Source organism: Mastacembelus armatus, chromosome 22 (assembly GCF_900324485.2).
Source record: "Mastacembelus armatus chromosome 22, fMasArm1.2, whole genome shotgun sequence".
NCBI classification, from domain to species: Eukaryota; Metazoa; Chordata; class Actinopteri; order Synbranchiformes; family Mastacembelidae; genus Mastacembelus; species Mastacembelus armatus.
This window is the reverse complement of record NC_046654.1, coordinates 19,516,372-19,543,667: the sequence shown is the minus strand read 5'-3', so window position 1 is coordinate 19,543,667 and position 27,296 is coordinate 19,516,372. Positions and strand designations below refer to the sequence as shown.

General features: G+C 40.5%; 1 protein-coding gene across 2 annotated transcripts; it reads right to left on the bottom strand.

Moving 5' to 3' along the window:
- On the bottom strand, positions 1-22,995 carry osr1 (odd-skipped related transcription factor 1). 2 transcript variants are annotated; one of them, XM_026306566.1, is made up of 3 exons: positions 22,782-22,995; positions 1,403-2,086; positions 1-645 (listed from the first exon to the last, which is right to left on the bottom strand). In XM_026306566.1, exons 2-3 carry the CDS (start codon positions 2,053-2,055, stop codon positions 513-515), a joined length of 786 nt encoding a protein of 261 aa, XP_026162351.1. In that variant the 5' UTR covers positions 2,056-2,086; positions 22,782-22,995; the 3' UTR covers positions 1-512. The 2 variants fall into 2 exon arrangements, with proteins under 2 accessions (XP_026162351.1, XP_026162439.1); XM_026306654.1 differs by having other exon boundaries at positions 1,403-2,083.
- Between the last annotated feature and the right edge of the window lie 4,301 nt (positions 22,996-27,296).

Genomic DNA, 27,296 nt, shown 5'->3' with positions numbered 1-27,296 from the left:
TTATTATACAGTAAAATATTTTATTTAGAGATGATTATTCATTTTGAAAATATTTAAGAAATCCAGCGATACATGTAAATAATCAATCAGATTAAAGTGCAAAATATATTTTGATATAATGCGTCTGTTACAAAAATAATGGAATGTGATATTAAAAAGGTTGGACTCTATGCTAACATTGCTTTTTTCATTCTCAGTTTTTTTCTTTTAATTCATATCATGTCTCTTTTCTAGAGTCTTTGGATAATAAGTCTGAGCAAATATTTGAAGCCAGAGTTTGTTTTGTTTTTTTTGTTAGATGAATTCCACATTCTCCACATCCATCGGCTTCTTTTCTCATAACTAAGCAGACACTTCTTTATTAAGGCTCATTTATATATTATTTAAGAGTTTTACCCTTGAGGAGTGCTCATACAGAAACAGAGGGACCTGCTAAATCTTTGGATATTCTGTGTTTTTGTCTTTGATGATGTTTTTCCAGTGTCTTCGTCCCTTACTGCTGGCAGAGTGATTCATTTGATCTTGACTGGCTTCAGTTCCTTGACCTGCATGTGCAATGTTTTGTGGACAGCCAGAGTCCTGGACTGACAAAAGCCCTTTCCACACTCTTGACATTTGAAAGGCTTTTCTTTGGAATGAATGTACCTGAAGGAAAAACAGAGCAGCTTGTTAGCATTTAGGGAGAATTATGTCAGATATGTCACTAAATGGTGTATTTGGTTTGTCAAACTTCAGGACCAAACTTGTCACTCAAAAAAGTACATCTAGTCTTCCATCGTTTATCTAGGGGTGCTGGAGCCAGTCCCAGCTGGCACTGGACATGTCACCAGTTTATCACAGGGTTGACACATAGGAATTCATACTAAAAAAGTACACTGATTAAATCAATCCATAGTGCTTTGAGTGTGAAATCCAATTTTAACATTTTTTATGTGTGCATGCGGGTATTGAAATGCAAGTTGATTTCTGTTAATTCTGGTATATTTGATATTTCCTGTTCATTATTAGCATTAGCAACCACAATAAACCTTTCTCCATTAAGCTTTACAGCATGCCTATACAGAAGCATTTCAGCAGTGTCGTTCAGAAACACATTTTCACACTCAGGTCTATTTTATTCCATGTTACAGATGTAATTAGAGTGATCTGAGGGTTGCCAAACTGTAGGTGACCTACACTCAGTACGTAAGTGTGAAGATATACTCTGTAGACACAGTCCAAAAACTGAAATTGTAATTCACCTTTTATACGCACTACACACACTTGCCTACAGTATTTATCAAATGCTCGTATAGATAGAAGTATAGATGGCAAAATAGATGGGTTATATGTTTAGTAGCCTTTTATTCATGCAGCTAAAACAATATTTTTTGTTTAGATTGTTTTACAACCTGGCTCTCACCTGTGGTCTCTAAGGTGATCCTGTCTTCTGAAGGCCTTGTGGCAAATATCACAGGTATATGGCCTCTCATCCGTGTGTGTCCTCTCATGGATCAAAAGGTTGTAGGATTTGGTAAAATGACGGCCACAGAACTTACAGATGAATTCTTTCTTGATCTTGGAGGGCACACGGCCTCGACTGGACTTGCGCTCTGGTGAGGAGAGTTTGGTCACATCAATGAGGCATCCTAGGTGGTGAGTTGATGCCTGCCCTGCAGTAGCACTCATAATGCTCAGGTCCTCTGCGTTCAGATGATTGTCCTCGGTGGCTGCTGCTGCCAAGTTGGCAAAGTCAAAGCGTGGCTTGTTCTTGGAGCTCTGATGTGGGCCTTCTAAATCCTGTTTGTGCTGTAATAGGTGAGGGAATATGGGGATGGAAGCCATGGAGGGGAACTGAGCAGGCAGCTTGGAGATGGTGCAGCGGGGCACGGCCAAAGCCGGGTAGCCAAGGGTCCACTGGTGTAGGTGGATAGCATGTAGGGCACTAAAGCTGTAGATGCTGTGAAAATGATCTGCTGGCAGCTGGAGGCCTGAGGAGCTCTGAAAAAGGGAGTAGTTGGCCAGCTGGATGGATGGGTGAAAAGGGATTGGTGCTGGGAGAGTCTTGCTGCTCATGTCTGCAACACGCACACCAGCAAGTCTTCTGCTATAAACAGAAAAGATCAGTAGATGAGAATTTGAAATTTGTAATGTATAATAACAATAAATGTATAATAGTAAAATAAGTAAAGACAGATAAATAGGAGGTTCCATTCCAGTATTTCAAGTGCATAATTCAATTCAATTGAATTGAATTGAATTCAGTTTTATTTGTATAGCACAAAATCATAATACAATTATCTCAAAGCACTTTACAAAAACAAAAACATCCAACAAATCCCTTATGAACAAGCACTTGGCGACAGTGGAGAGGAAATAGCCCCTTTAACGGAAGAAACCTCCAGCAGAACTGGGCTCAATAATTGTCACCAAGCACATCCTACCCAGAATTTGTGATGGCCCATTATCAGATACCTCAAAACGAAAGATAATTGTTTCCCTTGAATATTTATTTGGATGTGAGAGTATGCTACAGTTTTTGTCTGTTCTGTATCTTCTCCATTCCATGCATACCTGACTGGTCACAGGTCCACTACAGCGGTAAAGCCTCCTTAAATCACATCAACCAACAACTATTTAACCATTATTGTTCTAAATGAACAGGCTGTAGGCAAAGATGGAAAATGGAATATATCACATATGTCAAGCACCTCACATATATCTGTAGTTCTTTTGTACCTCCTTTGCATGTAAAAAAATGGTGAGCAGGGCCAGTTCTGGCCAATTGCCAGAAGATTTTAAAGTGGCTGGTACAAATAATAGTGGTCGTGGCACCAATGCCTCCATATTTTAAGATGAAACTCCATAATTTTATAGTTCTGAAATTAAACTTAATGTTAATTGGGATTATCTAGCCAATATTTACAAAAATAGAGGCTAGGCTTAGTCAAACTGAAATGTGACAAGGAATAAAACAAAATCAACTTATTTAAATTTTCAAATATCAAATTTCAGTACAAAATACTTTTTCCTCATTTTTGAGAATTTTTGTCTCATTTCTTTACTTAACCAACAGAATCAGAACATTATATTAAATGCTTTTCTCCTCTTTTTACACTTTTTATGGAGCTATTTTACCCTTACTTCATTACTTAACAGCAAACTGAAAAAACAGTCTTTTTTTAACTCAAGCTATTGCTCTGTCCATCCTTCCACCTATCTACAGCATTTGCTTCTTGGCAAAACTCCTTACACATTTAACCATGTCTAAAGTTTTGGTTATGAATTTCTCATGAGCCCAAACTAAATTCTTTTTTTCTTTTATGTAACATGTTGTGAAGTCAGGTTTGGCTCAAGAAACTACTGCCTCAGCTCACTGAAAATAAGAAGGCAAAAAACATGCAAACAAATGTACACAAAAAAACCATTGTAGCTCTGTGTTCTGGGTGCCTTGCCAGTTTTGTAAATTGTGCATTTCAAGAACACTAAAATAGAAACAGAATGTAAGAATTTAAGGAGAGGTTTGGTTCCTTTTTTATTCAACCAGCTATTCAAAGCCTAAAGATGCTCAATTTACTGTCAGCAGTGTTGGGCAAGTTGCTTAAATAGTAAATGGTGTTATATAGCGCTTTTCTAAAATCAAGTGCACTCAAATAACTTTACACTATTTTCCATTCACCTATTTGCACAGAATCACACTCAATCACACACCAATGACAGCTCTGCCATGGAAGGTGCTGCCCTAGAAATCAGGCTGTCACACACACAATGGTTCGCATGCTCATACACCAGTGATGTCTTGCTCAAGTGCAATTTGAGATATGGACTAAAGAAGGAGAAGATCAAAACACAGCACCTTTGATTAGTGGAAGACCTGCTTTGCCTCCACAGCTGTCCCAGTAAAACAGTAATTAATTACTCATTCCATATTGCTGAAGAATTAATAAATCAAGTAATTAATTATTTTAGTAATCAATCTGAAAAATAATCCATAAATTACTAGTTCTTTACTAATCTTTACTCTTCTTTACTCTTGCCATCTCCATCAGGTGCTTTTAATGAACCCAAATCTTCCAAACCCACTCATCTTGTATTTAACATGTGAAGAAACAGAACAACAGACGGTGGTTTAACTGAAAGGCACACCTACAATTGGGGTGGGGGGGTGGGGGTATTGAATGACTAGCTGCTAGCTTAGTCTCGTAGACCGTCCTAACCCCATCTGCATGGTCACATCCATCTTTAACATGAAAAAAAAAGAGTAGGTGATCTATTTTTGTAGAGCCCATGGATAAGGTTAGCAAATTAGCTAAGAATAGCTGACAAATGCTGGTAACACTAGTGTTGGTAAATTAAGCAACTGTAATGTAATCACTGAATTTTTTACTAAGTAATGCCTTACATCCCAACAACAACTGTCAGTGGAGGTTTGTCTCAATACATCAGCATACAGCTAACTATGTAACTATATGATATAATACAACTCAGCTGACATTTAGCTTTAATTTACTTGTTTTGCATAATAAAATAAATAATGCTTTTTGCTTAGCATAGACAAATAAGTTTTTTTTTGTCAAAGCAGCATCTCAAGCAATAAAAACCAATAAATAAAACATGGCATAAACTTTTCAGCAACAGTTAATAATGACTATTTGTAAATATTAATATAATTAATATGCTCTAACAACAGCTGCTAACATAAGCACTAATATTGCCTCAAACAGACACAGGTCACTTTAGAGTGGCCATGTTTTTTCAGTATGGATGGTATCCTTTAGTAGGCAGTAGTATAAAATACCCAGACTACCTCTATCTTCACCTGCTGACTCCTTCTCTTTACTCACAGAGACGTTTACTTTTGTATGAACTTGGGAAAAAAATCTGGGGTAAATTCACTGTAAAAGTGAAACCACATTCTTTGTACAATATAACTAAATCACTAATACGTGTGGAAGTCCATATATTTTTGAGTCTTAAAAAGACATCCCCGCAGCATAAATTGTTGAAAAATGGGATTGTGTAAAAGTGTGTTTTGATTATATTTGTTTTACTTTTGGAAGGTTGAGAGGTCACAGGTACTGAAGGGTTGGTGCTTCATTTGCTTTATTTGGTTAGAATGCTTCAATATGATGGCTTGGAAAATGTTAAAATCATGATGGAATCCACAGACACCTTTGATATGTAGATTACTTGTGTACCAAGTAATTTACCCACTCACCTATACTGAACCCACACAGATTTCCATTGGCTTGCTGTTAAAGCTGTTAAAGGGAACCTTCTTCTTTTTAAGGTTTTACACATGAAAGGCTCTTATTGTTGGAACCACAAGATAAGTTACAGCCATCTGTACACACCACTTTGCTGCACATCTCAATTTTATTATTCTCTTTTTTGAAATAATGGAAATAATATAACGCATATGGCGCAGTTATTTGGGAAAAATTATGGTTATGATTAGAAAGCCAAATTACAGATCTGTAATGCCTAATATATCTATATTATAATGCTAATTCTAATTTCCTCCATAAAAGTCAGAATATAAAAAATTTTAGAAACTAGGAAATTCAGGTGTAACGCGTTGTTGTTGCGTCGTCGTTCCGTGGATTCTCGGCGTCGTTGCCGGGAGGAAGAACAGCAACTCAGTACTGGTCTCAACACTTGTTTATTAGACTCGAACGGGGGTAATCCACCACGATTACAATGTATGCCCTTTTCTCTCACAGTTCTCTCTCTTCCCTCTCTCCTCACTCTAAAATCTGCGCTCCCGCTTCCCTTGAATTCTCTTCTCGCGATACAATATTCCTCTCACTTCATAAAGGACCAGAACCTAATTTCACTCTAACATTCATCCTTACATAATACTCCCTTACCCAACAAGAAATGTCCTCATTTCTACACATAAGGCAGTATAAACAAATGAAAATATGTAGAACATACAAAACCACGTCACCAAAATCAGAAGCATGGTACAATAAAACAAGGACCAGTAAAGGAGTCAGTAAACGAAACTGAACACATTAATACATAATATTTAATATAACCAATTAAAGAACAAAATCCTCCAATCGATGGAGTAGGCGACGTGTCCTGGGAGGTACACGTCGTGTAGACACTGGAGTAATAGGAGAGTCCGAAACACCAGGTGACAGCCCAGTGTCAGATGAGTCCAGTGGTGGAAGCAACAATCCAGAGTTCGAGCCCAGCCCGTACTCCACAGGACAGGATGGAAGCAGGGGTCCTGGTGATTGTAGTCGGGGCTGATTTTGTAACTGAGGTATTGGTGGCGGTCCCAACGGAACCGGAGGTGCGGGGAATACTGGTGGAACAGGTGGAGCAATGGGTGGCAGGAGTCCGGACAAGGTGTTCAGGGTGTTTGACCGAGCAGGGGAAGAACGGGAGGCAAAGGTGTGAGTGTGCTGCGGGTCAGTAATGTACGGTTTCATGCGATTGTAGTGAATGATTTTCGGTTTTGCATGAGGTTGAGTTATGTCCCGAACTTCAAAATTAACCGGGGTAGAACTACCCCTGGGGTATAATGACCGCAAAACCACATATGGGCCAACCCAACGAGGGTAAAATTTGTTGTGGCGGTGAGCGGGGTCATCCACCAAAACCAAATCACCGCTGCTGTAAGGTGTATATTTCAGATGGCGATCATAGTTCAGGCGTTGTTCATCCTGAGCCTTGTCTCTAAAAGCAATAGCAGAACGGTAGGCACAGGCCAGCCTCCTGCGCAAATCGTAGGCATACGCTGCAGGTGTGCCGGCTGTAGCCGAACAGGAAGCATGACGGTCCTGCAGCAGTGTGTCCAAGGGGACACGGGCTTCCCTGCCATGGGCCAAAAAGAAGGGTGTGTGTCCTGTGCTAGTGTGTTTCGTAGTATTATAAGCCAATGCCACTGGCGAGAGATATTCGTCCCACTCCGAACCTGACTCAAAAAGACGCTTGGAAAGTTCATCTTTTAGCGTCCTGTTAAAGCGTTCAACAGCACCATCGCACTGGGCATGGTAAGGGGATGTACGGAGTTTCTTGATTGACAGCAAGTTACAAAGGTGTTTTATGAGGTCAGATTCAAACTGCCTGCCCTGATCTGAGTGGAGGGCCTCCGGAATGCCATGCTGTGGAATGTAGTGGCTAAATATGCACCCTGCCACTGAAACAGCAGTCTGATCTCGTAATGGGTAGAGATTGACAAACTTCGTGAACAGGTCCATCATGACCAGAACATAGCGATTCCCCTTGGTCGAAGTGGGTAACTCTGTTATGTCAGCTGCCACAATTTGAAATGGACGGTCAGGAGAAATAGGAATGAGTGGGGCCTGTGGTCTGGGCACCGGGGAGCGACGTGATTGGCAAGCTGTACATTGAGCGCAATGTTTGGCAATGTCGGAAGACATACGAGGCCAGTAAAAGAACTGCGTAGCCCTGTTCAATGTCTTAGCCTGACCATATTGACCCACTGATGGGTGTCCGTGGACATGACTAAGTATTTCAGGGACCAATGATGTGGGAATGATCACCTGCAAGACAACAGCATCACCTGACTTCCGCACGTGTCTGCATAACATCCCGTTATGAATGCTAAGTCGACTAAACTGTGTCCACAGTTTCCTAAGGTATGGGGAAGAATGACGTAACCTCCATAAAGGTGGTCTATGCCCCGTTTCTAACCACGAGAAAACAAGAGCTAAGTCAGGATCAGACTTTTGTTTTCCCACCACATTCCAATCGCTCTGAATCACAACGAGATTTGATGTTGTGTGACCCGGGACGGTTGTGGTCAAAAGAACATTCTCACACATCGGCAATGTCTGGCTGTGTGTCGAAACCGGTTCTGGTTGTACCGGTATTTGTGGGGTTTGAGTTGCCACCGAAGAAGTGGACACAATGTCCAGTGTGTGACCCTCAAATGCCATAGGAGTAGCATCCGGGCGCCTAGACATGGCGTCGGCATTGAGGTGTTTTGCTCCGTCGCGATGAACGACATGCCAATCGTAAAGGTCCAATTCTAAGGCCCAACGAGCCCGTCTACCAGTAGGATCATGGTCCAGTGGGAGTTTCCTCAAACCAACCAGGGGTTTGTGATCTGTGACGATAGTGAATGGGTGGCAAGCAAGATAGTGACGAAAGTGACGAACTGACCACACAATGGCGTATAATTCCCGGTCAAAAGTGGACCATTTCCTTTCCGAAGTTGACAAGACATGGCTGGCGTATGCAATGACATGCTCCTTCCCTTCCACCTGTTGTGAGAGAACAGAGCCTACAGAATGCAGGGAAGCATCTGTGGGAAGTAGGAAAGGAGCTGAAAGGTTTGGAAAAGCCATAATCGGTGATGAAGTCAGTGCATGTCTCAAAGCATTGAAAGCTGCATTAGCCTCAGCTGACCAAGAGAAAGATACACCCTTATGTGTGAGATGGTATAAAGGCTCAGCCGTCCGCGCAAAGTGTTTGATGAATCGACGGTAATAAGAACACAGACCTAGGAAAGCCCTGACCTGAGTGGGTGATGTGGGAATTGGCCATGTCTTCACTTTGTCTATGTTCGATGGGTCTGGTTCTACACCAGCACTGGAAACACGGTGGCCCAGAAAGGTGACAGAGGGGCGTGCAAACTGGCACTTGGATGGTTTAAGTTTTAGACCAGCTGTACGAAACCTCTGGAAAACCTCTCGTAAGTGTTGTAAGTGTTTTATGAAATCCGTACTGTAGATGATAATATCATCCAGGTAGATCAAACAAATGTTCCAATGCAGGCCCCGAAGCACGAGTTCCATTAGCCGCTGAAAGCTGGGAGGTGCATTGGAGATACCCATTGGCATCATGCGGAATTGATACAGCCCAGTACCAGTGGAAAAAGCTGTCTTTTCTTTATCACTCGGATTGAGTGGAATTTGCCAGTAACCAGCAGTCAAGTCAATAGTGGTGAACACTTTAGCACCAGAAAGCCTGTCAAGAGTATCATCTACCCGAGGAAGAGGATGTGAATCCTTAATCGTAACCTCATTGAGGCGTCGATAATCGACACAGAAACGGTGTGTACCATCCTTTTTCCGGACAAGAACAACCGGGGCCGACCAAGGACTCTGAGACTCCTCGATAATATCATGGTCTAAGAGTTTCGCCACCTCTTGCTGTAATATAGCCTGAGTAGCAGGCGATGTCCTATACGGGCTGAGTTTTATCGAGGCGGCGTCCCCAGTGTTAATGCTGTGTGTGGTCAAATTAGTTTTGCCATAGTCATGCGAATGAGAACTGAAAATATCAGCATACTCTGTCAGCAGACTCTTAAGTTGCATCTGCTCATCAGCGTTTAACTGCGTGTCCGCCAAATGCACATCAGACAGCGGATAGGAAGCTTCACCAGGGGTCACAGTTGAGACTAATGTATACTCATCAAGCGGATTGCCTGAAACAGAGAAAAGTTGACCTAATGGGCATCCAGCCTCAAGAGAGACCTGTTCAGTAGTTGGGTTAACAACTCGAACCATGCCCCTGCCGTGATTAACGGAAGTCAATGTTCGGGCAACACCAAGCATTACAACAGGAGGAGGGTGTGGTTCCAGTATGCCTACGTAAGTGTCAGTTAAAGGAGTTGGTACACCATTATCCCTGACAGAGATTGGAATTACCATCTCTGCCATAGGCGGGACAGTCACCTGAGCGACACTGACCGCCAAACTTTGAGTTGGAATCAGTGATTGGGGAGGCGAAAGGGGTACTGAAGTATGATATAATTCCAAACATGCATGAGGTATGTCAACAGTAACATTATGTTCAATCAAGAAGTCCCATCCGATGAGAACAGAGTGGGTGGCGGTGCGCACTACATGAAAAACATGAGAGAATGTGACATCTCCAATATGTATAGGAGCTGTCACAGAGCCAAGTATGTCCAATGGTTGACCAGTAACTGAATAAGCCAAAACGAACGATCTACTGATAGACTGAGTGGACAAAGCCGGTATGGATTTACGGCAGTCGTCCGTAATGAGAGAAAGACCTGACCCCGTATCAACCAACGCATGAAGTTCAGTACCAGCCAAAGTGATCTGCACACAAGGTGTGGGCGGAGCCGAGTTAGCAGTAACAATGTCAGAATGGACCGATATGGGGGGTGAAGCTGGCATTTGGTCCCCAATGACAGCTTCTACTCATTTTCCTGGTGTGGCAAGGAACGGGCTTTCTCACTTAGAGGCTGAGAAAAGTGTACATGTCGTGTGGGTGAGGTGTGATACCGTGATGGACTATGGGAACGGAGGGGTGGCGATGGAGAGCTATGTCTGCGATAACTCGAATGTCTATACTGTGGACTGTGTGAAGGTGAAGAAGTGTAACGTGCATTATGTCTATTGTCATAATCATGCCGCCGTTCCCTTGAAAGCGGACGGCCAGGTCTGGGGCTGCCATCATGTTTGGGAGGGTCGTGTCTGTCAAATTGTGTGGTGTGATGAATGTGTGACTCACAACTACGGGAACAGCTACAGTGTCTGTGGCAGAGGTCCATGACTGGGGATGGCTGTTCGCATTCAGAGTAGCTATGGTGATGGTGTGGAGGATAGCAGTCGTCTCGGGTGTTTCGTCTGTCTCTTCGTGGGTGTTGTGTGGTACAGTAGCAGCTGCCATGGCGACAAGGGTCATCCAAGCCAGGTTGGCGATGACGTGTAGAGATGTCGTAATCCACAGATGCACAGGTCTGATGTATAGAGTGTGAGGAAGGTGTCATCTCGTCCTGGAGACGGGGAATCCGCCGGGAAAGCTGGTCGATGCGTTCATCCATCTGTCGAAGGTGTGACTGGCGCAAGGCATGCAAATCCATCCGAAGTTCAGATATAGCTGATGCCAGTTCAGAGATGTGACCAGCTGTCGAAGAGGTAGCTGATGGTTGGTGACCCATCGTCACAGGCATAACAGTTGTAGGGTTAGCAACACTGATGGCTAGTTGAGCACGTTCACACTGAGCTGCCACTTTCAGAGCATTGTCCAAGGTCACAGCGCCATGTTCATGGATTTTCAGTTGAAGTAGCGGGTCTAACCCGGTCACAAATCTACAGAAAATCTCGCAATTCCGTGCTGTTGCATCATATAGAGGAAATGCTTCAGTAACTAAATTTGTGAGCTCAGCAGCATAGACTTCCAGAGGACGTGGACGAGCATTCAAAAATGTCTGAAAAGTAGCCAAAAACGTTGTGCGGCCAAAAACAGCAGACAGACTGGCTTTAGCCAAAGTATAGTCAGTTTTCACCTCAGGTGTTAGAGACTGCCAATAAGCAAAAGCCGGGCCAGTAAGCTTAGCAGGAAGAAGTTTGGCTTTATCCAGTGACACAGGTGCGACATCAAGTGCAACTTCAAACCTCTGTATCCATGCGGTAAAAGGCTCCATACCATCTCCAGAAAAAGGGTGAGGAAGATCAATCTTAAATGGCAGGTGTGAGTTTGCTGCATCCGCAACATGTCCGTTTCCCTGTGCAGCAGCTGCGCCATGCTCGTCGTCCGCCATTCTGTGTGAGAGCGAATGCACGTAACCCCAACTTGCAAAAGAGCACGAAAAAAAATACACGAAAAAAAATGTGTTGACGGCTCTGCAGGTCAAAGTAGCGAAATCCACGTCATCTAATATGATAACAAGCGTCCCAGCGAACCAAGCCGACCACCGCTGCTACCAGTGTAACGCGTTGCTGTTTTGACGCATCTTTTCCTGATAAGGCCGAAAAAAACTTAAATTACTCCGTCAATTCTGATCGTACAGATAAAAGAAGTATATCACTCAAATCTGTAAAGGGGCTAGTTTTAGTGGTATACCATCATAATAACAACGAAACGTTGTGCTTTTTTTAAATAAAGAAAGCCGACAGGGTGCGCTCTCAGCCTTTTCCGTCTCTGCCATTTCTCTTCACAGACGCGTAAATAAAACAACCAGAATCTCAGCGAATACTTGGCTCATAAAAATAAGAATTATATGGCTAGAAATCTTGAAATGTTTTCTTTTGAGTGAAACAATTCAAGTCAAAAACAAATCATCACTTTTTATTTAATCCGTATGAACGTAAGGAGAAGTCCGTTTTTTCCTGTCTCACCTCATTACAGGTAATGCGGTCCCGCCTTGTACACTGTCCACTGTTCACATGTAAATAATCTCAGGTGAACCAGGTAAATATGTGCACACCCCCGAGAAATGACATAAAACGTCAAACTTCATCATAGAATTTACTCACTTTTTGGATGTAGTTTGGATGGCGCGTTTGGATGATGGCGCGTCACAGACGTGAAGAAGCACTTTTTGTATTCCACACAGAGACAAATAGTTTAGTTTGTCCTCAGAGTAAAAACACTGATTTTAACTCAAATGAGGATCGTTTGGCTCCTCATTGTTTTGTATTGTGCTGCACTAATCCGTCCCATCTACATTGACTAAAAGGCTCATTATGCGCGTCTTTGTCTGGTCGTTCAGTGCGTCTTTTGTGTTCTCAGGTAAATCACATGACTATTCATCCTCAGACACACCCTCTTGCATATGGCCTTTCTGGACAAAAAGTGTCTTAGAAAATTTAAATCAGTGTATTGTTTACTGTGAATGTGTGAACAAGATGACATTCACAGCACTCTGAAGTAAACACTTCAGCCTACAACATGCTGGTCTCCAAAGTCTTGTGAACCAATGTTCTGTTTGTGTTTTATGGTCTTATTTCAGTGAGTAAAAAATTGTAGTTTTTCACTAACCATGCATAAAATTTTTTTTTTCAAAAACACAATCATGTATAAACTTGCTGCTCACATATTATTGTAGCCAATGTTGTGCTGATTACAGTGTTATCAGACTTTACACATTAATATGTTTAAAAGACACTGAAAAAAAGCACAAATGTCAGGACATGTCAAAATTTGTCCAGGCCCCCAAAACCCCCTCAGACCCCAGAGGGTTAAAAAATAAAATAACAGTAATACTTGAAAATTGTATGTTTGGCCCAATAATTCTGCCATTTTATTTATCTGGTATGAAAAGAAAACAAACATGACTGTTATTGGTTGTTGATGTTTCTCATTGTACTTACTAAGACACAAAGACAAACATGTATGTACAGCTATGTGTGGTAAATATGTCAGGTCTACACAAAACAACAGCCAACATTAATACACACAAGAGTTGATGAGTCAGGTAGACTGTGCGTGTGTGTGTGCATGTGCGTGTGTCTGTGTGTTTGTCTTGGGGGGAGCGGGAGGGGGGATTATTGTGGGTGGGTGTTTCCTATTCCCAGAAACATGCCTGGGGCTGTTGAGGGCAGAGAAACATAATGCTAGCATTCAGCCAAAGAAATACCTGTGAGCTGTTAAATCAGGTTTCATAAGCAGGAATAACAATAGACAATAATGTATCTTTGTCTGAGGCAGAAGCTGATGGACAGGAACCACAGAAGCTCTAGGAATAAACACAGGCATCAGGCACTCTTTTCACCTCATTATCTCACAGAGCAGACCAGAGCACCACTACTGCCCACAAACACACACACAATTTTTTATTGCTTCATTGAAGAACTGTTTTGAGATTTTAGAGAAATTACATTCTACTTTTCACTACAACACTTATCTCATTACTATAGCTACAAGCCCCGATGGCATAGATACCTTACTGAACAGTGTATGGATGGATGGATGGATGGATGGATGGATGGATGGATAGATAGATAGATAGATAGATAGATAGACAGATAGACAGATAGATAGATGACATTGTCATCTGTAGTGAGAGCAGGAAGCAAGTGGAGGAAAATCTAGAGAGGTGGAGGTTTGCTCTGGAAAGGAGAGGAATGAAGGTTAGCCACAGTAAAACAGAGTGCATGTGTGTAAATGAGAGGGACTCAAGTAGAACGGTGAGTTTATGGGGAGTAGAGGTGAAGAAGGTGGAGGATTTTAAGTATCTAGAGTCAACAGTCCAGAGCAACAGAGAGTGTAGAAAAAGGTGAAGAGACGTGTGCAAGCAGGTTGGAACGGGTGGAGGAAAGTGTCAGGTGTGATGTTTGACGAAAAAGCGTCAGCAAGAATGAAAGGAAAGGTGGACAAGACAGTGGTGAGACCAGCAATGCTGTCTGGTTTAGAGACAGTGGCACTGAGAAAAAGACAGGAGGCAGAGCTGGAGGTAACAGAGCTGAAGATGTTGAGGTTCTCTCTGGGAGTGACGAGGATGGATAGGATCAGGAATGAGTCCATCAGAGGGACAGCTCATGTTAGATGTTTTGGAGAAAAAGCCAGGGAAACCAGATTGAGATGGTTTGGACATGTTCAGAGGAGGGACAGTGAATACATTGGTAAAAGGATGCTGAGGTTAGAGCTGCCAGGAAGGAGGCCTAGAGGAAGACCAAAGAGGAGGTTCTTGGATGTAGTGAAGGAGGACATGAGGATAGTTGGTGTGGGTGAGGAGGATACAGAGGATAGGGTTGAATGGAGGCAGATGATTCGCTGTGGCGACCCCTGAAGGGAGCAGTCGAAAGGAAAAGAAGAAAGAAGATAGATAGATGGATGGATAGATAGATAGATAGATAGATAGATAGATAAGGTAGCTATAACTACCCCTACCCCGAGCAGCAACATCCAAATATTGCATATTAATACATTAGTAAAATTCATTCAATAATATGATATTTGGTATGTCACCAAGAGGGCACTGTGGCTCCCTCACGTACCATTCTATGGGAGCCTTGGCCGTTCTATATAAGCATGAGATGCAAATCAGCACATTAGACATGGTCAGTAAGTAAGCAACAGTTGTGGATCGCCACAAAAATGGCAGAAGGCTTTGAAGAGAAACTTAGAATTTGTCCTGCTGACATACAATGTTGCCTCCACTGTTTTCTCTGCCATAACCTCAACATTAGCTTCTTCAAGTGTCCAAATCAGGAAGAAGAATCAGAATTAATCAAATTCAACTGATACCCAACCCTTGTTGTGAATCTGGGGCATATTATAAAAATAACCCTGATCAGCTTTGAGTTAACTACATGCACAAGCATTCTAAAAATTCATCAACAATGGAGCTCAGATACAAAAATTCACTATGCCTATGGAGAAAAAAAATTGAGTTGAAATAGAAATTCTTATACGTTCTTATGCAAAACATGGACACATTTTTTTTAAAAAGAAAAACAGCACAGCTGCAGCAACAAAGAGGGAATTTATGTGGGACAAAATTGTTGCTTGAGTAAGTTCATAAGTATGAAAATCAGTTACATTATGCATAGTCCTTTCATTTAACTCTTATCACACGCTTTAGTTTTAACAGTAGGCTCCAGATGAAAAAGTGGTGGGATGTGACTAAAGTTTATATTCATTACATGGCCAATGGGCCAAAGGCACCAGGCAGCAGCTCAAAATTAAATGTAAGATCATTGTAGAAACCAGCAAGACATACTGTACAAGCTCATTATTCTAACCTCATTTGGTTGAATCATATTTTACACATTAAAAATATTAAACATAATTTGGTGGTTTTGGTTCAGTATGTAGTAGCTTTGATTTCAAACCAGTAGTTTCAACACATACACTAACACCTGCTACATTTCACCTGCAAATCATTGCAATACTCAATACATTAGGCTATATGTTGTCCTCAATCTCAATATTTCAACTTATTCTCCACATTTGAAATTTATTCTCAGCATGCAAAAATGTAAAAAAAAATTCCCTTGTAGCCCTAATACTTCGCACCATGAGGATTGAGGTGATCAAATTAACAAAATGGCAGTTGCTCTAATAGGCCTATCCAGAGAGTGCCAGTACAGTCCATACAGGACTGTGCAGCCTCTAGATTTTATTCTGAACTGAGGATAAATCCATGCTATACATGTAAGAAGAGATCAATGTTACTCTTGATAGATTAATCATAAAAGCAGTCATGTCACTAAAGATAAATTGTCAACTACTGTAAGCAGAAATTTTGTTTGGTTATGCTGCATAACCATGCCCCTCCATCATATACTCCAGCAATAATTTGCACATATCCCCATTTTATTAGTTTTTATTTTTTTATATATTTGTTTGCAAAAATCAACTGCACTCCATATGTAAACCCAAAACACAGTTTACATACATGCATCAATAATATAACAGTGATAAAATCTATTTATTAAAATTAATGGTTGTACTTTGGTTTATGCACAGTTTACTTAAAATCTTTACTCTTGTATCCTTGTGTTTATTTATTTTTTTTCAATTTTATTTACAGTAAATCCCCAATTTTCACAGGGGTTACATTCTGAGAGCACCTGCAAATTGTGAAAAAACACAAATTTTGGATGTGGTCAATAAAATGCCTATAAATGCCTATTTTTATAGTTTAAACCGCAAATATGCCCCCAAATATACTCCCAAAACATTAATTTCATTTCAAACTCATCTTAATACATTGTTAGTAAATCTAGAGGTTCAGTCATGGCAACTGGACTTCTAGTTTTTAGGTCGAAACTTTTCACCACTCATCTTACATCTCATGATGCAGAAAAAGTAGTCCATGCATCTGTTACCTCAAGGCTAGATTACTGTAACTCATTACTATCTGGATGTACCAGTATCTCCATAAAAAGCCTCCAGTTAATCCAGAATGCCGCAGCCAGAGTCCTCACAGGAACTAGCAAGAGAGATCATATTTCTCCTATATTAGCTTCTCTTCACTGGGTCCCTGTAAAATCCAGAATAGAATTTAAAATCCTTCTTCTCACATACAAATCCCTTCATGATCAAGCTCCTTCATACCTTAAAGACCTCATAGTACCATATTATCCCAATAGACCACCTCGCTCTCAGAGTCCAGGTCTACTTGTGGTTCCCAGAGTTTCCAAAAGCAGAATGGAAAGCAGAGCCTTTGGCTATCAAGCTCCTCTCCTGTGGAACCAGTCTGGGTTCAGGAGGCAGACACACTCTACAATTTTAAGGCTAGACTTAAAACCTTCCTTTTGACAAAGCGTATAGTTAGGGCTGGCTTCAGGTAACCCTGAACCATCCCTTAGTTATGCTGCTATAGGCCTAGTCTGCCCGAGAACCATAGGTGCACTGAGCTCCCCTACCCTAACCCTCCACTCCTTCCCTTCCCCTCTCTTCCTCTCCTTCTCCCTCACGTGTATATTCCATCAGTGAATGTCACTAACTTTGTGCTCTCTCTCTCTCCCCTAGTTTGTGCCCTCTCCCTTTCTCTCTCTCTCTCTCTCTCTCTCTCTGTACCTTCTGCAGGTGTCCCTGGTCCTGGAGCTGTATATTGCTGATGTGCAGTTACTGGCCCCACCAACCTGCAGTGTCTATTTCTCTATCCACTCACCCCAACTGGTCGAGGCAGATGGCCGCCCAAACTGAGTCTGGTTCTGCTGAAGGTTTTTTCTTCCGTTAAAGGGAGTTTTCCTCTCCACTGTCACCAAGTGCTTGCTCATAAGGGATTTGTTGGGTTTTATTGTTTTATTTGTAAAGTGCCTTGAGATGATTTGTATTGTGATTTGGCGCTATACAAATAAAATTGAATTGAAAATTGAATTTTCCACTTGAACATATATAGCTTCTCTGACCCCTCTCTCAAACCACATTTTTCCTTACACTGGACAGCATATACCACATTGCTCCTCTTTTGTTTTGTTGTCCTATCTTTAGGGTGAACCAGTCTCTGTCTCAGTGTGTTAGTGGATTTGAAGTGAACTGGTATCTCATGTTTCCCAAAAATCGATTTAAGCCTCTCTGACACACCTCCTATACAGGGAATGACCAGGTTTTTCATGCATGAAAAATGATATATTGCCACGAAAAAAGCCATAAAAAATAGCATATGATATTTGTGGTTTCCGCAAACAATTATTAGTTAGGTTCTACGGAAAACTCCAGAAACGACTGAGGCCACGAGCTTGGAAACGCAAGTTTGCGGGTGTACACTCTATTTGGATCCACATTAGCTGCAGAAATGGGGCAGCCAATGATGCTATTCTTTGTGGGGTCCATCTGAAAAATCATTACAAACATTGCAGGTCAATGAAAATTGTTACAATTAGGGCTGTCAGTCATGAGGTGGCAGGACCGCCCCTCCCGCTCCCTCATGTGTCCCTATTCCTTTCTCTTCTGTGTACTGTTTGGTTTCCCGTGTTTGTCCATGACTCATTGCAGGTGCGCCCCGGGAAGAGAAGGTCATGGGGATAATGAGCCGCACCTGTTACTCGTCTCCACAGCACGTCTATAAAACCTTCAGTCTTCCATGGGAGAGGTGCCAGTTCGTCAGCTTACCTCATTGGTAATAGAGCATTGTTTGGTATTTGCTCTGACTTTCTAGCCTTCCTAAATACTTACCTGTGTGATTTGCCTGCAGGTTCCCTTCTCCGGTGTGCTCCGGCCACCTGCAGCCTGAAACGCCTGCATCCTGTCATTCACGGATATTTCTCGGACTCGAGACGCCTTCAGTTCATTCCTTTTCAAAGACTGTGCTAAATAAAGCCTTGTTGAGTTTCAATGAATCTGCGTGTGGGTTCTCCTCTCAGCTCTTAACACTGTCAATCGATTCAAATATTTATTCGTGATTAATGGCATGATCGTCATGAATAAACTCGTGATGAATCACAACTTAATCGCGCATTTTCCTCTGTTCTAAATGTACCTTAAATTAATACTTTTAAAGTTTTTAACACTCTAATCAACATGGGAATTGACAAACACGGATGCTTTATGCAAATGTAGGGTTTATTATTAGTGAAACCACCTAAACATACAGCATAAAGAACATAGACATGTTTCAAAGACCATAGATATGTTTTTCAAAGAACTTGTTCATGTCTATTAAACACAACTTAGAAAAAACACAAGTTCCCATTATTTCTCTTTCTTTGCACTGAGCCAGTTGCTCAAACAGACAAGCCTGTTTACGTTTTCAGATGACAGGGCAGCTCACTTTTCTGAAAAACATGCCCTGACAGTGAAAATCTTTCACAGGGTATAGATGTGGCAGGTGTTGCTAAGCATCTGCAGGCATCGTTTTGTAAATGAATTTACCGTTCAGAAGACCTTTGTCTTTCTCCATTTCTGTTTGCTGCTGCACTCTTTACTGTCTATGGCTGCATTTTCCATTTCTACTACTATGGGCTAGGCCACATGTCAAACAGGAAATGCGCGCTGCGTTAATAAAATTAGTGTCGTTAAAACAAGTTTGCGTTAACACGTTATTAACGTGTTAATTTTGACAGCCCTAGTTAATCCAACAAATAAATAAAACACAACCTTACAGGTTGTAAAACACCAGAAATTCGATAACAGTCCGCCCAAGGATTATAGCAGTTAACCATGGAGTCACTGTACAGTGTCAAGTATTACCTTTATTGATATCAGTACACCATATATGGGTCATATTTTAACAACTCCTGCCTACTTCCCCCTTGGCACTGTAAGCGCTGAAATATTCGCTCTATACTGTTCTTTTTACATGTCTGTATGATAATAGCATTAATAAAAATAATAACAATTTAAAATCTAGCATAGTGATTCCATATGTTTTAGTAGATGCTGGTTTAATGATAATTTATTTGGTTTACTTGTTTTAGGAGTGAGTTCCATGCATACATCGCCCTATACTTGAATGTTCATTTGATTGTATTGATTGTCACTTTTGGTCCTCTCTCTCTGTACCTTCTGCAGGTGTCCCTGGTCCTGGAGCTGTATCTTGCTGATGTGCAGTTACTGGCCCCACCAACCTGCAGTGTCTATTTGTTGTTTATTGTTGCTGTTCTTTTCTCTCTGCTCTATCCACTCACCCCAACCGATCGAGGCAGATGGCCGCCCAAACTGAGCCCGGTTCTGCTGGAGGTTTCTACCATTAAAGGGAGTTTTTCCTCTCCACTGTCGCCAAGTGCTTCTCATAAGGGATTTGTTGGGTTTTTTTGTAAAGTGCCTTGTGAGGATTTGTATTGTGATTTGGCGCTATACAAATAAAATTTAATTCAATTTCAATTTAATTTATTTGTATAGCGCCAAATCACAATACAAATCCTCTCAAGGCACTTTACAAAAAAACCCAACAAATCCCTTATGAGAAGCACTTGGCGATTTTAGATTTTTTAGCATTACTGCTGTGGCAATTGACCACACAGTAGGACAACAATCTAGATTTGAAAATATCAGGGCTTGTGTGATTTGTTTCGTAGTTTTCCATGTTAGAAATCTTGCTTGTCTTTTGATCATTGAAATTGTCCTCCCCATTTTGGCATTTTGATGTGTTTTTAACCCATGTCAACTTATTATCCACTATGATGCCCAGAAGCTTAGTCTCATGTACTTGTTTAATAGTCACCCCTTGTATTTCAAGATGTAGCTCTGGATTCAACTTGAGAGAATGATTTCTGCCAGACTACACTGTGTGTTTTGCTGCATTCAAGACTACTTGATTTTTGTTTAGCCAATCAACAATTTTCAACTCTGCATCTAAGACAGTACTTAACTCCTTGACTGTAGGTATCGTTGAATCGTCAGAAAACATCGCTATTTTGGCTTTCTTTAGGACAAGTGGCAGATCATTTGTGTAAATATTGTACAATGATAGCCCGAGACAACTTCCTTGTGGAACTCCACGTTACAGTCCTGACCTCCAAGTAGCAACCACTGAAAAAGACTGAGTTCTACCCTTCAAATAGCTATCAAACTATACTATTGCTGAATCATCAAATCTGTAACTCTCTAGCTTTGCTATGAGTAGTTTTATGGTTAATTATATCAAATGCTGCTGAGAAATCCAGCATTACTAAGCCTACTATTGTCTTGTTCTTTGCTCTTGTGTTGTTGATTCTGTGTTAGAGTCATTACTTCGACCACTGTTTATATTCATTTTAGTAAAACTCAATACATCTATAATCACAACCTGAACCTTTATGACACAGGCTTTTTGAGTTGTGACAAAATAATTTTACTGAGTACACGTCAGGCTGTCAGGATTTTTTTTTTTCTTGCTGAGAAGATTAAACCTTGTCAAACCTGATGGATTCAACAGTAGACTAATCGTTACAAATCAGTGTAATTCAAACCTACATCCCTGTTTTATTTTGATCCTTGTTTCAAACAATACCAAAAAGTCAGTCTAGTTTTGGGGGACATAGGTCTAATATGATGAGCTAGAATACTCGGATTGAAATTAGGGTAAAATTCATGGAGCAATTAAGTTATTTAGGGAAAAAAATCTTTTTTTCTTTATCTTGGAGTTGCTCTGTCTGCCTGTATCACAGGGCTGACACAGAGGCAAAGGTGCACACTTACATTCACTTTTATAGGAAATTTAATGTCATTAATTAACCCAACCTGCATGTGTTTGGACTGTGTCAGGAAGCAGGAGTACCCAGAGAAATCCCATGCATATTAGACACTGGGAGAACATGCAAATTCCACACAGAAAGGCATACACAGCTGCTTTCTGTGTGACCCAAGAACCCTCTTGCTGTGAGGTTACAGTACTAACTACTGTACAACTGTGCCACCCACAACTACAATAACAATTTTACTGACATTTCTGGAAATAGATCAACTAGAAGAAAAAGAGGATGTCATTGTAAGAGTCAGTGGAAAAACACAAGCAGAAATTTGTCAGTCAAGTTGAGAAGTAACAGTGGCACGGAAGAGTAACTTGGCTGCAGGAAAACCTGGGGTCTCCCTGGCTTATCAGGCTCTAAGAAAAATTTGTTTCTATTCAGAATAATTTAATAGTATCACGCATTTGTTAAGCATGAGTAAATACCTAATTTATCATTTAGAAAGCATTGCTTCTACATAAATAGCCCTCTTAAGGGCTAAAATGTTAACTATCTAGTCCCTGGTAGCTTACTTGCAAGAAAGCTTGTATCCACTTCAGTGGATACATCTCTCATACCACAATCTTTTGATTAACATTTAAAATGCCAGGAAAGGTGAAAATTCCAGTCTTTCAAACTTCTGACTTTGCCATGTCTATGCATGCCTTCTTGCTCGCCTCCACACTGTCAGCTCTCATGGTGAAGTGGTGTTTGCCAGTGGACAGCCAGAAGCACACATACCCTGCCATACACAGCCGCCACGGCACTGGTCTATCTCTGCTGCCTCACAGATCTCTTATGTGATCAATATGGACTTTTTTTGATTACTGGTCTTATTAAGTGAAACACAGAAGGAAACTGGCTCTAAACTGAGTAGAGTGTGTCGGCTCAGAGGGTTTAAAACAAAAGTGTTCTATTTTTTCTGGTTCTTAATGATTATCTGTAATGTTTGTTTAGACTGCTCAAATTAAACATATATAAATAGTTGTTCAACACTGCATTGACTGTCACATTTGACTTGTCAAAGTGGGATAACAATCATTTACAGACAAGAATAAAAAAGCAAACCAATATAGCCAAAATAAATATCAGGATATAATCAATATCTGAGCTCAGATTTGCAAATTTGCTGAAAAATATTTTGCTCTTTTGTGATGAAACCATTTAAATAATGACACCAAATCTTAGTCATTATAATTTAAGCACAAATATTGCCCCTATTTACCATTTCATTATGCACAAAGTGAAACAATCAAGGCAATGGCATCATTTTGAAGAACTGAATGGTCAGCAGCCTACACCTGTTGCAAAATCACCCCTGCAAATACTCCTGTAGTCTATATTTTTACAGATTAAAATAAGTACTTAAAAACTATAAAACTGAACTGAAATGTTGAACTATATCGGTATATAATATTTTTTCATTGCAGTCGAAATACAATAACCCTTTGTTTCACTTAACCTTTTTAATGTTAAGCGTATTTAATTTCATTTTTAATTAAAAACAAAATAAAGACTTACCAATAAAGTATTTTTTAAAGTTCTCCTTTTACAGTCCTGTCGAAGGTCCAGGATGTGGAAGGCCGCTGACCAGACTTGTTTATCGGGGTAGATAATTAATGAGACAGCCTGAGTGGCAGCATGTTCCTCCGCTGGTGCGGGTTTTCTCTGATGTCAGCTCAGAGAGGAGGCTGAGCTGAGTAGGCACGGTGGTGTAACTGTGTTGTTGGGAAGGCTCTCCTTCACTGTTGAGCGTTCTCAGCTGCTACCGCGTCTTTATTGCAGCGCAAAGTCCGACTCCCATTGCCTCGTCACTCAGCCAGCCCATATACAGCAACACAACGGGACCCACAAAGTTAGTTGCTGCTATATGATTCCTCTGTGTCATGGGGAGAAAAATGTTTGTAGTGTTTCGTTCGACCTCTCGGCGCACACTGGTCAGGACTGATTGACCGCTGCATACAGACTCTTCGAATAAAATAAAATAATTTGGATATTATTTTTAACCAATAAACAGTTTACTAACTTTAACTGTAAAGAAACCAGTATTGCCACTGACTACGCCTCTTTCTCTTTCTTGCGTCTCTGCAACAGAGCTAGTTGTATATTTTATGTTCGATAACAGACTAAGATAGACTAATAGTATCTTATAGTACAGCCTAAATAGTATATCAGTCAGTGCGCCGTCGTGCACGCGGACTCACTCGGAGAGGGTGGGAGTTTACGGCTTCTGTCAACTACGCTTAAAAATCTTTATTGAGCCTATTAACCAGACTGTTTGATCCTCAAGAAATTGTAGCAATTTTTATCACTGGTCTTATTAAATGAAGCAGTATGTAGGTAGATACTGGAACACAGAGGGAAAGAGCCACTAAATGTTACTGAATATTGAATGTGTACCTTAAAGCTCCATTGACCTTTTAAAGCTTTTTTTTCCCTACCTTTTTTAAAATATATTTTCAAAATATTTGGTTGCCTGATGATGGCACAAAAAGCTAATATTTCACTGGGCTATTATTATTAGTAGTAGTAGTAGCCTAATTCAACTCAATTTCAATTCAGTTTATTTGTATAGCGCCAAATCACAATACAATCAAGGCACTTTACAAAAAAACAAACGGAAACCCAACAAATCCCTTATGATCAAGCACTTGTAGTAGTTAGTTTATTATTATCTGTCAATCTCTAACTAAAACAGCAAAGGCACACACATGCACATACCTTTAACTGTAATTTATTATTAGTGCCTTCTTACAGTGAACAGCAGTCATTTGCAGGAAAACCATTTTTGAGTGAACAGCATCTGCCATCTGCTGGAGAACCTTTAACTGTTTCCTATTGATTTTGACACTAACTCTAATAGCATTATTATTAAATCAGTGCCTACTGCTCCCACTGTATGGGTTGCTCTCTCACAAGTCTGTTGTATTTTTAAATCTGATGGGAAAGCATCTGATGGTTAGGGTTCTAGATAGCCTATGAATTCGATATTTAGAACTTTTGATGACACATGAACATACAGAATACAACATACAGTTAAATATTTTCATGACTATCCTTGTTATAAAAAGAAATTTGGAATTTAAAAGCAAGTATAATGAAATAAACAAGGATAAATGATAAATAAGGTGCAGTGGTTTAGTCTTTGCAAATAGAGTATAAAAAATAAGTTCAGATATATACAGTCAAGCCCGAAATTATTCATACCCCTGGCAAATTCTGACTTAAAGTTACTTTTATTCACATGCCACTTTTTGTTCAAGTGTAAATAAAAAATGAGTAATCATTTTTCCCACAATGATGCCTCTTGGCCATCATCTTATTTTCTTCTGGGAGACGCCTGTGTCATTTCTAATCAAGAAAAAAATGTGCTGGTTGAATAAAAGTAACTTTAAGTCAGAATTTGCCAGGGGTATGAATAATTTCGGGCTTGACTGTAAATATAAATATGTAAAACATAAAAACTCCACCATATGAAAATGGCATCAATGACATACAGTGGGATGAATGTGGATGTAGACTGGTTGTAATGTATAAAGTTATGAATAATTCAATTCACTTCAATTCAACTCAATTTTTTGTATAGCACCAAAGTTGATCAGGAAGGCAAAATCTGTTGTTGGACTGGAACTGGACAGTCTGGAGGCTGTGGCAGAGAGGAGGATGGTGGACAAAATCAACTCCATACTGGACAATCCTGCCCACCCACTTCATGAGGAACTGTGGCGATTGAGAAGTTCATTCAGCCACAGACTAATTCCTCCTAAAACCAAGACTGAGAGATTCAGGAAGTCTTTTGTGTCCATGACCATAAGACTCTATAATTCCATAATATAAACAATAACACACACGCACACACCACATACACACGCATGCATGCACGCACACACATACATACACACACACACGCAAACCCCCAAAAACAAATAATTACTTTATTACTTTTCTACATACAAGTTAATTGCTTTATTACTTTATTAATTACTATCAATTCATATAATTTAAATAATATTAAATTTAATAACTTTAAATGAGTATAACTGCTGTAACAATTTAATTTCCCCTTGGGGATTAAAAAAGTACTTCTTCTTAAATCACAATACATTCATCTTAAGGCACTTTACAAAAACACGAAAACAAAACTCGACAACATCCGCTATAAGCAAGCACTTGGAGACAGCGGAGAGGAAAAACTCTCTTTAATGGAAGAAACCTCCAACAGAACCGGGCTGGTTCCACAGGAGAGGACCTTAATAGCTAAAGGCTCTGCCTCCCATTCTACTTTTGGAAACTCTGGGAACCACAAGTAGACCTGCACTCTGAGAGCGAAGTGGTCTATTGGGATGATAGGAGGTCTTCAAAGTATGAAGGAGCTTGATTATGAAGGGATTTGTATGTGAGAAGAAGAATTTTAAATTCTATTCTGGATTTTACAGGGAGCCAATGAAGAGAAGCTAATATAGGAGAAATATGATCTCTCTTGCTAGTTCCAGCCAGGACTCTAGCTGCAGCATTCTGGACCCACGGAGCGGATCCGCTCTAAAAATTGTATGTTTCTATTTTGTCACAAAAAGATCGTCGAAAAATGTGGATATAGTATAATAAATTTTATGTCTAATAAAACCTTAAAGTCTCACGATTAAAATGGCATAAAGCAATTTAGGATCGAATAATCACAGCGACTACAGTTTCTTAATATTTAACAACAGTAAACATACAGTACAAAACGCCGCTCTTTACCTTTCTCTCGTGTAACTTCATATGTGTAGTCAAACATGGAGTGTCGCATATCGTTCTGTTCGTTAGAATCCATAGAACAAAATGCTTCTGTGAATCACATGAGGCCTCAATCAAACGTGTTTGTGTGTTTCGCAGCGTCACTAACGGTAAAACCAATAGAATTCACATCCTCAGAGAAAATCCCAGTCAGGGGGCATATTCTAACTTCGATTGACAGGAGAATTAGCCAGTCAAATTGTTCGTAAATGGTGACTGACGCATCTTGTAGCCAATGATGAGACCTGTAAATCGACATATTGGAGGTCGTGCCAGATGACGCAACAGTGGGCTTTAACGCAGCCCCTCCTTACTGTAAATGTAGCCTTGACAACGCTGGGCAGGCAGCGCTCGACGCTAGAGGGGGAGGGGAGTCATGTTTCACATTTTACAGCGCGCCGATAGAAAACTGGGACGCTTTTGCTTCAAACGGCACCAAGGCCGTCAATATAACTCTTAAAATGTAAGAACAACAGCTTGTTTAATTTAGCTACGTGTTGTCGGCCATTTGCAAAAAAGGGGGCGGGGTGACTAAGAGGTTAACTGGAGGCTTTTTATGGAGATACTGGGACATCCAGATAGTAATAAGATACAGTTATCTAGCCTTGAGGTAACAAATGCATGGACTAGATTTTCTGCATCATTTTAAGACAGGATGTTCCTAATTTTGGCAATGTTGTGCAAGTGAAAGAAGGCAGTTCTAGAGATTTGTTTTGTGTGAGAGTTAATAAATTTGATTGGAAGATTGCAGCTACTCCACCTCGGCCTGTGCTTCTAGGAGTATTACAATTTTTTCTCTCTCCTAGGACGAGAAAAGAATGACATCATTCTTTTTATTTATGGAGATACCGGGACATCCTGATAGCAAAGAATTACAGTAATCTAGCTTTGAAGTAACAAATGCATGGAATAGTTTTTTGGCATAATTTTGAGACAGGATGTTCCTAATGTAGCAAATATGAATTAAAAATGAATATATATTGAACATGTTTGAACAGGTTTGTTATGTCTCTATGAATAATGAATATCATAAACCGTCTACATAATTTGGGACAATGCAACCACCAGGGGGGGCACAATCCAGTGTCTTCGTGTCGGTAAATGCAGAGGATTGTGTCAGGAAGGGCATTCGACGTAAAATTTAAGCCAAATCAAACATGCAAATCACAAATATGACTTCTATACTGGATCGGTCGCTGCCCAGGTTAACAACGAGTACCACTGGTGCTGTTGACCTACAGAGTGCCAGTGGAAATTGGA